Source organism: Pan troglodytes, chromosome 7, assembly GCF_028858775.2.
Source record: "Pan troglodytes isolate AG18354 chromosome 7, NHGRI_mPanTro3-v2.0_pri, whole genome shotgun sequence".
In the NCBI taxonomy this organism is placed as follows: Eukaryota; Metazoa; Chordata; class Mammalia; order Primates; family Hominidae; genus Pan; species Pan troglodytes.
In genome coordinates, this window is record NC_072405.2 from 74349509 (window position 1) to 74360783 (window position 11275).

At 45.2% G+C, this 11275-nt stretch overlaps 1 protein-coding gene across 10 annotated transcripts in view; it reads left to right on the forward strand.

Moving 5' to 3' along the window:
* Nucleotides 1–11275, forward strand: part of MTFR1 (mitochondrial fission regulator 1) — a 127861-nt gene that overhangs the window by 62512 nt on the left and 54074 nt on the right. For 3 of the 10 annotated variants that reach the window (XM_054656798.2, XM_519789.8, XM_054656799.1), the window contains one exon: nt 741–2323. The exons of the other annotated variants lie outside the window; for them this stretch is intronic. In XM_054656798.2, coding sequence (XP_054512773.1) covers nt 741–809 — 69 coding nt within the window. In that variant the 3' untranslated portion in view covers nt 810–2323. Of the gene's footprint in view, nt 1–740; nt 2324–11275 lie in introns of those variants that run through there. 10 annotated transcript variants of the gene reach the window in all.

The window sequence follows — 11275 nt, forward strand, 5'->3', positions numbered from 1 at the left end:
TTCATTTGGAAATTTGAAACTTGTAGAAGAGCAGAAAGAAGAAAGCCAAAGTTAACCCCTAAGCTCACTACTAAGTAATCTCCAATGTTACATTTTCTATGCAGGGTTATATTTTTATTTAAGCATAGTGAAGTGAAATTCAGTATAGTAACAATGTATACTTTGTGATATAGAAATTCAAAGTACAGTGAGATCATTTTCTCTCAGGGCACCCTGTGAAAGTCTTCTGAAGAGGGTGACATTTGATGTGGGCCTTGGAGGATGTGTACCATGTCAAAGGTGGAGACTGAGTACATTTCATGGAAGCTCCCACATAATAATTGATACATTCCCTTTATTAACATTACTGTTCTGGGGCGTGTGTGTGCTAATCTATTCCAGAGAGGCAGGCATCTCAGAAATTCCAGCACCTTTGAAACTTCTTAAGACATTGGAAAGGAAACTTTGTACTTTCTCTCTTTACTCAGAGAAGTAAAATTTAACAAAAGCAGGGTATTGCCAAGATGGTTGTAGTTTTCATTTAGAGGAAGCAGTTTGGCTACTTCTTTACCTTTTATTCTGTTGATATGTTCTGTGTTCATAACAACCCATCAATTTGTAAAGGTTTTAATATTCCCAGTAGTTGCTTGGTTTTTCATGCAGAACATACTCAGCCCTCTAATCCATGATTGGGAGGTGGGGGCGTATCGTTACTGTTACTTGAACCAATATCTTTATTTATACTTTTTGTTTGTTTCTAGTTTGGGCCACACATGTTGAAGCCAACAGGAAAAATGAAGGCTTTAATTGAAAATGTATCAGACTCCTAATAGACAATGAGCTGCGAAAAGACTCCTGGTTCCCCTGTTGATTTGTGAGGGCCAAGTTTGCTAGTAGAAATCGACACTGTTTCGTAAATACCTCTTTAGTATTCAGTGGTCTTCTTTTCAGGCTAATTAGTGGATTAAGCAATAATGAAAGCACTACGTTTGGTTTTGCTTTTGTGAGATGGTCAGCTTTGGTCCACAACATGTGTGTTCTGACATGTTTCTAATATGTGGCCAGGGCGTTCAGATTTCCAGTTTTGAAAACAATTGTATAGATTTCACAACACAAAAAGGACATTTGTGGATGTTACTGCACATTTTAAATTCTTAACACTAATTTATCTGTATAAGTGTTTTATATGCATATTTTTGGACATAAACAGTTTATGTAAAATTAGTAATGAATGATGGCAACGAGGGCACTGTTATCTTCGTTTGTTTTCAATGATCATTTAGCATTCAATGATAGAACAGCTGGTATAACATAAGTTGTTGGCATGAAATATTTGAGATTGGAAACTTCTTGCCTTGAACAGAACTTATATCTTAGATTCTCTCTCACATTTTCTTGGAGCTGGGGTTTGAATAGGAACCAGATGATGTTCACTGCTGAAATTCCATAATGCTTCCCATTGAAGGGAAGTTGAGAACCAGGAAAGCTGCTTTCACGTCATTGCCATCCAGTACTGACAGGGAAGAAAGATGTAGTTTTCCAGTAGTGATGAATCAAATTATTGAATTAAATTTCTTCTTAAGTAAAAACTCAGAATGTACCATCTTGTTTCCTTTCAGTTTATTAAATGGCATCATAAAGATGACTTTGCTAAGTTAATAGAGTTAAAAATTTTTTTAATATAAGCCAAAATATTAACTTTAATGAAACATTGACTTGGCAAATGAATTTCCTATAAATTATCATTGGTCAGAATGCTGTTTTGTTTAATTATATTACGCAACATAAACCATAGGTGTTATTAGAAGTGGAGAACTGCCTTTTTCATCTGGGGCTTTTAAGGACTTGCTATAAATGATTATTTTTTAAATGCTTTATAAATCTTCATGGTTTTTCTATTTCTGATACACTCAGCTATAGTTAATACCAGAGTATCCTACCAGGAGTAATATTTGGAATATTTAAATCTAGTAAAAGAAGAAAGTTGTACTTCCTGGCTGGGAGTATTAGGAGATGGGAGTAGAGATTCACTTTTAAGTTCTTGAAAATATATGCATTCTCCTAAATATTAACAAAAATGATTTGGGGAAATGACATGGCTTGATTATTCTGTTTAAATTTGTACTGTGGCTTATGTTACACATGTTCCTGTTCACCTCTCATTCACCTGTTTGTTTTATATGGTTTAAAATTCTCTTTAACAAAATTCAGAAAATTCACCTGAAACGTATTTTGACCTAAAAGAAACATATTTTTGTATCAGTATTGAATTTTGGACAGTGCCCCCATATAAGGAAGTTACTGTTTTAAAATAAAGCAAACTAACTGTTTTATTTTCCTTGGACCATAGTGCTTCCATTTTTTCTTTTTTCACAATAGGTAAGATTCTTTTGCACACGTAGCTTCTTTAGAATAATTTTCTTTCTGCATTTTTCAAGTGGAATTGTATTCCTTAAAATAAGCTCTTAAAATCACCTCTCATTCACTTTTTCTCATATAAAGGGATCTCAGCATTAAAACAGGACAGTCATGAGGTATCACAGTCGACTCAGGGTTCTCAAACCCATAATCTACTTCTGAGATTGGTGAAATTTGTCTTCCCAGCTTCTCCCACACCCACGTCATTCAGTTTCTAGTTCTTTCACCCAACACAACACCTGAAGTAAAAGACCTTAAGAATAGTTATACCTCAGCTAGGTATGAGAAAGAAAGGTAACTAACTTTCCTATGTTTTGTCTGAGTTCTGATTGAGGGACTCTCATATATATATAGAGAGAGAGAGAGAGGGAATACGAGACAGAATGGGAAGATCTGAGTCAGAGAACACTGGACTTGGAGCTTTACATGATCCCCTGTTAAATAATTTATCTTTACTTTTGCATTATTTTACACAGGGTCTCTGTAGTTTCCAATAAAATGATTTCTCCAGTGGTCCCTGGCACCTGTAAAAGGCATCATCCTATGCACTTGCTTGTGCAGGCTTGGCATAGGAGGGGTAGGACTTGCAGTCTTTAGTTCTGGTTGTTTCCCCAGTCCCAGGCCCTTCTACATAAGACTTGTGTCTTCTTTCTGTATTAGGAATGCCTATGTGTCTGTCTCTCTGGTGAAGAGGAATACACGTGGTAATAACTAGCAGAAACAAATACTTTGAAAAAACCATAGTTCTGATAACTTCCCCAGAAATAGAAGTTCTCTCTGTGGGATAGAATCTGGCAGACAGAAGTTTAAACTTTCAGGAGTTCACCCAACAAAGTCAGCACTGGGATTGCCAGATAGATAGAATGAGGCACTTGGTTTCAATTGCAGTAGGTTCCTGTTTCTGTGTCCTCTTTCCCTTTCTCATCCTAGAGATTTAGCATTCTTCTCTGCTACCCTATTGATCCTATTTGTTAGGATTCTTCTTAGACTTGCCCTGTAAACCTTATAAACAATCTAGCTCTTCCTTGGTCTTGGTAGCCATCCTTTGAGGATGGGATAATAAAAATAGCATAACCAAGTAAGGATCTAGAACTTTTGCACACTTCGTCCTTCCAAGACTATTATCCTTAGTCTAGTTCATATGGTCTAGAAGCCTTAATGTTCCTAAAGCTGGAACTTCTCTGATACATTCTCCAGCCCCTTGTTAAGGTCACAGAGGGCTCCTTCGATAAGGGCAGAGTAGAACACAAGTGTCCTTTAGACATTTTCAGGAGGGTAAATGTTAAGACAGCTCAAACAGTGCCTCCTGATCATACCAAATGGTTATCCCAGGGCAGTCCTCCATAACCCAACTGGAAAAGCCTTAATTTGGGGAGAAAGGCCAGACTCTTCATAACAAGATTTTAACCAAAGGTATAAAAACATTCTGTTAATGTTGCCTAATGGTCACCCCTCTTCATTAGCCAGATACGCTTCTTATCGAAAGGTGAAAGAAAGCGTATTCCCCAGGTACTATGTTGTGGAAACTAGGTATCATTTTTTTTTTTTTTTTTTTTTTAATTTTTGTATTTTTTTTTTTCTTTTTTATTGATCATTCTTGGGTGTTTCTCGCAGAGGGGGATTTGGCAGGGTCACAGGACAATAGTGGAGGGAAGGTCAGCAGATAAACAAGTGAACAAAGTTCTCTGGTTTTCCTAGGCAGAGGACCCTGCGGCCTTCCGCAGTGTTTGTGTCCCTGGGTACTTGAGATTAAGGAGTGGTGATGACTCTTAACGAACATGCTGCCTTCAAGCATCTGTTTAACAAAGCACATCTTGCACCGCCCTTAATCCATTCAACCCTGAGTGGACACAGCACATGTTTCAGAGAGCACAGGGTTGGGGGTAAGGTCACAGATCAACAGGATCCCAAGGCAGAAGAATTTTTCTTAGTACAGAACAAAATGAAAAGTCTCCCATGTCTACCTCTTTCTACACAGACACAGCAACCATCCGATTTCTCAATCTTTTCCCCACCTTTCCCCCCTTTCTATTCCACAAAACCGCCATTGTCTTCATGGCCCGTTCTCAATGAGCTGTTGAGCACACCTCCCAGATGGGGTGGTGGCCGGGCAGAGGAGCTCCTCACTTCCCAGTAGGGGCGGCCGGGCAGAGGCGCCCCTCACCTCCCGGACGGGGCGGCTGGCCGGGCGGGGGGCTGACCCCCCACCTCCCTCCCGGACAGGGCGGCTGGCCGGGCAGAGGGGCTCCTCACTTCCCAGTAGGGGCGGCCGGGCAGAGGCGCCCCTCACTTCCCCGACGGGGCGGCTGGCCCGGTGGGGGGCTGACCCCCCCACCTCCCTCCCGGAGGGGGCGGCTGGCCGGGCAGAGGGGCTCCTCACTTCCCGGTAGGGGCGGCCGGGCAGAGGCGCCCCTCACCTCCCGGACAGGGCGGCTGGCCGGGCGGGGGGCTGACCCCCCACCTCCCTCCCGGACGGGGCGGCTGGCCGGGCGGGGGGCTGACCCCCCCACCTCCCTCCCGGACGGGGCGGCTGGCCGGGAGGGGGGCTGACCCCCCCACCTCCCTCCCGGACGGGGCGGCTGGCCGGGCGGGGGGCTGACCCCCCACCTCCCTCCCGGACGGGGCGGCTGGCCGGGTGGGGGGCTGACCCCCCCACCTCCCTCCCGGACGGGGCGGCTGGCCGGGCGGGGGGCTGACCCCCCCACCTCCCTCCCGGATGGGGCGGCTGGCCGGGAGGGGGGCTGACCCCCCCACCTCCCTCCCGGACGGGGCGGCTGGCCGGGCAGAGGGGCTCCTCACTTCCCAGTAGGGGCGGCCAGGCAGAGGCGCCCCTCACTTCCCCGACAGGGCGGCTGGCCCGGCGGGGGGCTGACCCCCCCACCTCCCTCCCGGACGAGGCGGCTGGCCGGGCAGAGGGGCTCCTCACTTCCCGGTAGGGGCGGCCGGGCAGAGGTGCCCCTCACCTCCTGGACGGGGCGGCTGGCCAGGCGGGGGGCTGACCCCCCCACCTCCCTCCCAGACGAGGAGGGAGGACGCTCCTCACTTCTCAGACGGGGTTGCTGCCGGGCGGAGGGGCTCCTCACTTCTCAGACGGGGCGGTTGCCAGGCAGAGGGTCTCCTCACTTCTCAGACAGGGCGGCCGGGCAGAGACGCTCCTCACATCCCGGACGGGGCGGCAGGGCAGAGGTGCTCCCCACATCTCAGACGATGGGCGGCCGGGCAGAGACGCTCCTCACTTCCCAGATGTGATGGCGGCCGGGAAGAGGCACTCCTCACTTCCTAGATGGGATGGCGGCCGGGCAGAGACGCTCCTCACTTTCCAGACTGGGCAGCCAGGCAGAGGGGCTCCTCACATCCCAGACGATGGGCAGTCAGGCGGAGACGCTCCTCACTTCCCAGACGGGGTGGCTGCCAGGCAGAGGCTGCAATCTCGGCACTTAGGGAGGCCAAGGCAGGCGGCTGGGAGGTGGTTGTAGCGAGCCGAGATCACGCCACTGCACTCCAGCCTGGGCGCCATTGAGCACTGAGTTAACGAGACTCTGACTGCAATCCCGGCACCTCGGGAGGCCGAGGCTGGCGGATCACTCGCGGTTAGGAGCTGGAGACCAGCCCAGCCGACACATCAAAACCCCGTCTCCACCAAAAAAATACGAAAACCAGTCAGGCGTGGCGGCGCACGCCTGCAATCGCAGGCACTCGGCAGGCTGAGGCAGGAGAATCGGGCAGGGAGGTTGCAGTGAGCTGAGATGGCAGCAGTACCGTCCAGCTTAGGCTCGGCATCAGAGGGAGACCATGGAAAGAGGGGAGAGGGGAGAGGGGGGAGGGGGGAGGGGAGAGGGGAGAGGGGAGAGGGGAGAGGGGAGAGGGGAGAGGGAGCTCTATCTACCACACAGTCCTTCTCTGAATGTCGGAAACTAGGTATCATTTTAAGGGTGAAAAAGGATACAGCTAGAGCATGGTTGGAAATCATTCTGAAATACTAGCATTGAGTACAAGGGGAGAGAAGTGCATAAGGCACTGACCGCGGGGGCTGAGCTGTCCAGATCCCCCCAACCCCTGCCTTCCCTTCTGCAAGGGGCACGCCTGGTAATGTAGAGACTGCTTTGTAACCCAGGACACAGCCCTGATGAGCTTTTCCAATCAATCAGGTTCTCCCTCATGAATTTGAGTAGGAAGCCTCTAGAGTGAATCAGTGCCAGGAGCTCAAATAAAGATGTTATGAGGTACAATTGTATCCATGTGTTTATATAAGTAGAAATTATCAAGAAATGAACTAAAAAGAATAGCCATAGTAACCTTTGATTTAGCACTTACCATATATCAATAGTTAATTTTACTTTAAGGAACAGACATGTTATAGGTTAGGGAGCCACTCAGAAGATTAGGTAACCTGCCTAAGGACCCAAACCTAGGTCTGACAAGCTGTAAAGACAGTGCTAACCAGAACTGACCATTCCAGCACCTGGATCTCAGATTTCTAGCCTCAAGAACTGTGAGAAATAACTGTTGTTTATAAGTCACCCAGTTTCTGGTTCTTTGTTCTAACAGCCTGAGTGGACTAAGGGAAGCACTATCCTTTCTAGTATTTCCTTCAAAAAATTCATCTTTAGATCTGTAACTTCTTTTACTAATTTCAACTAAGTTAAGGGAACTTGGGAAATCATTACAGTCTCCTGCTGCTTTACAGGACATGGCTCAACAATAAAGAAATACTTCAAATCTGTGTTCAGAAATGTCATGTAAATAAATGTACAGCTTAAAGATAGGTGTTGTAATACAAGATGGAATGTCTTGGCAAAGACTTATTGATGGGACCAGTGGAAAGCTTCAGTAAACCAATTACATCACTGTGCTTCAATTTTAAATTATAGCCAACAAGAAATCTAATATTAAAAACAGGAGTGGCCGAGTGCCGTGGCTCACGCCTATAATCCCAGCACTTTGGGAGGCTGAGGCGGGTGGATCACCTGAGGTCAGGAGTTCAAGACCAGCCTGGCCAACATGGTGAAACCCTGTCTCTACTAAAAATACAAAAATTAGCCAGGCGTGGTGGTGCACACCTGTAATCGCAACTACTCGGGAGGCTGAGACAGGAGAACTGCTTGAACCTGGAAGGTGGAGGTTGCAGTGAGCCAAGATCACACCGCTCCACTCTAGCCTGGGCAGTGGAGACTCCCATCTCAAAAACACACACACACACACACACACACACAAACAAAACAAAAACAAAAACGTGTTTCTCTCTTTCCCCCACCATCCTATCAGACTTTAAGGTGGGTTTCAGGACAAGTTAGGACATGTAGGTATAAGACTAAAATATGTAATTGATGAAAGTATTTTACCTAAAGTAGCATATTGAACATTTAAAACTATTTTAGAATCAAATTTGAAGGCTAAGTAACTTTATCGGTCACAGATGTTAACTATTTTTTGAAACAGTCTTACTCTGTTGCCCAGGCTGGAGTGCAGTGGCACAATGTCAGCTCATTGTAACCTCTGCCTCTTGGGTTCAAGTGATTCTCCTGCCTCTGCCTCTCCAGTAGCTGGGATTACAGGCGCACACCACTATGCCTGGCTAATTTTTGTATTTTTTTTTAGTAGAGATGGGGTTTCGCCATGTTGGCCAGGTTGGTCTCGAACTCCTGACGTCAGGTGATCTGTCCGCCTCAGCCTCCCAAAGAGCTGGGATTATGGATGTGAGCCACCACACCCAGCCAACAATTTTAAAAATACAAGAATTACTAGATATGGTGTCATTTTTATCATTACCCGAACAAAACCCTACATTCTCCTAAACAACCCAACACTACTGATACCATACAGAAACCCGCCATATTATATAACATGTTGCACTTATTATTCTGTCACCCAGACATGTTGAGAACAGAAACCAAGGTTTGTAATTTTTAATGCCCCCCTTTATTATATCTAGTGCCATCTTCTGCACACAACAGAAACTTGGATACTGCTTACCACATGACTCCAGTATAGACGGAAGAGTTTCAATATAATCTCTTAGTAATAAATCGATAGCTAAAAAGGGAACACATTAATTCCAAATTAATTTGTTCAACAAACGTTTATTAATGGCCCAATGTACACCAGCCCTATGCTGAGCACAGGAACCAGGAAGATGGAGGAGACCTGCTGGGTGCTCTCCATCAGCTCACTCCCAAGTGGTGGTCATTCCACCTGTAGACCATGGGCTCTTGGGGGCCTTCCAGATGACACAAGTCATTATTAGCAAGGAACAGCTGCTAATTCTTGCATAGACCTGTATTACTCCGTGTTTCAAATGTATGCAGATGCTACAGTGATTAATATGCACATTTCTTTGAAAGCAATACTGAATTCCTATTAGCTATTGGTCACTGTGTATTTTCTCAATCAGGAGATACCAATTGCGGGGATTTTAAACAACATTTATACATTAAAATATTTATACGTGCTTGAAAACACTGGAAATACCTGATGTGAGAGTTTTAAGAAAATAGAAAGTTTAATAAAAACCAAGAAAGCATTTTGGAAAAAAAGATCATTTTCAGAATCTTCAAGGAATTACTAGCACCTCTAATCTGTACCTCAGGTACAAATATATTTGTTTGCAAAGGACATAAAATATGATTTTTACTTTTATACAGAGTATCATTACCAACCATCACATTTACAGTGAGTACAAATATTGACCAGGAACCAATTTGTTTTTCTTTTTTAAAGTTAGGACTTGTCAAAATTTTCTCTCCAAGGACCTTTTACTCCTAGAGCAGAGACTCCCTCAGCCCCTGAAATGTTGAGCCAAGAGGCCCAAAGGGTGGCCATGTGTGTGAAAATTTTTAGTCTCCCATGTAAAATAAATTTTGCATTCTGTTCTGTAATATTTACTTGCTTTTTAAAAAAGTAATCTTTTAAATATTTAACTGTTTCCTAAAATTTTTTAGAAAAAAATATTCCAGTAATATAGGTTGTATTTAAGTGAAGCTATAGGCCTGATGCAGTGTCTCACACCTGTAATCCCAGCACTTTGAGAGGCCACGGTGGCAGGACTGCTTGAGCCCAAGAGTTCAAGACCAGCCAAGCCAACAAAGTGAGACCCTGTCTCTATAAAAAAGTTTATTTTTTTGAGACGGAGTCTTGCTCTGTCACCTAGGCTGGAGTGCAGTAGCACAATCTCTGCTCCTTGCAACCTCCGCCACCTGGGTTCAAGCAATTCTCCCGCCTCAGCCTCCCGAGTAGCTGGGATTACAGGAATGCGCCACCACGCCCAGCTAATTTTTGTATTTTTAGTAGAGATGGGGTTTCACCATGTTGGCCACACTGGTCTCGAACTCCCGACCTCAGGTGATCCACCCACCTCAGCCTCCCAAAGTGCTGGGAGTACAGGTGTGAGCCACCATGCCCGGCCACAAAAATGTTTTTAAAAAATTAGCTGGCCGGGCACGGTGGCTCACGCCTGTAATCCCAGCACTATGGGAGGCCGAGGCGGGCAGATCACGAGGTCAGGAGATTGAGACCATCCTGGCTAACATGGTGAAACCCTAACTCTACTAAAAGTACAAAAAAATTAGCAGGGCCTGGTGGCGGGTGCCTGTAGTCCCAGCGACTCGGGAGACTGAGGCAGGAGAATGAGGAGAATGGCGTGAACCCGGGAGGCGGAACTTGCAGTGAGCCAATATCGCGGCACTGCACTCCAGCCTGGGCGACAGAGCAAGGCTCTGTCTCAAAAAAAAAAAAAAAAAAAAAATTAGCTGGGCGGTGTGGTGGCACTCAGGAGGCTGAGGTGGGAGGATTGCTTGAGCCTAGGAGGTATAGGCTGCAGTGATCATGCCACTGCACTCCAGCCTAGTTAGCAGCCAGACCTTGTCTCAAAAAAAAAAAAAAAAAAAACAAAAGGGCTATAGAAGGTGATTCCCACATATACATAATAAAACAACTTTTCAATGGGTTTATTATATGTGTAGGCAGGAAATGGGAGCCACACCCACGGTTCCCCTGAGAATGTGGAAATAGGATGATCTTTTCAGTTTCAAACTATAAGAGAAACAATGGATCAGAGCAGAAGCAATCATGTATACAGGCAGAATGGAGCCCAGGTGAGCTCAACTGAAACAAGGCTTGAGGTAATGACGTTATTTAATGCATGTGCCAATCAGAAGCTGATGTAGAGAAGCAACTACTGGCAGAGAATCTCTAGCACCTTCCAGGGGAAGAGGGTACCCTGGTCCACAAACATGAATATCACTGAAGACATGGGTCTTCTGTGCACCCAAAGGGACATGGGTGCACGAGGCAACTTGCTTCCCTTGCTCAGAATCCATGCTCACCAGCTGATCATAATTTGGCTTCCCAGGAAGATTTGCCTAAAGGGAGAGAATAATTGATAGTTACATTTCTCACTGTAAATTAAAATATTGATAGTGTTTTTAAAAAAGTTACTGTGAGCTTGGTTAATGTGGGTTTGCCATGATAGTTCCACTCTCTATGTACTGAAACAGTGGGCCTGAATTTTTAAGGATCTGAGTTATCAGACTTTCTGTACACATTAAATATAGGCCAAGGTATGGCCATCTCACGAGAGTGACCAGCTGACCATATTCCTCTACTACCCTCAGACCTCTATACCCACACTGTCCAATATGGTAGCCACTAGCCACATGTGGATATTGGGTGCCTGAGATAGGACTAGTCCAAATTGAGATGTGCTGTAAGTACACAATATACACTGGATTTCAAAGACTTAGTACCCCCCAAAAGAATGTAAAAACATCTAATTGTTTTTATATTGACATTTTAAAATGATACAATATTTTGGACGTATTGGAATAGATGTTACTAAAATTAATTCCATGTTTTCTAAATGTGGCTACTAGAAAACCGAAAA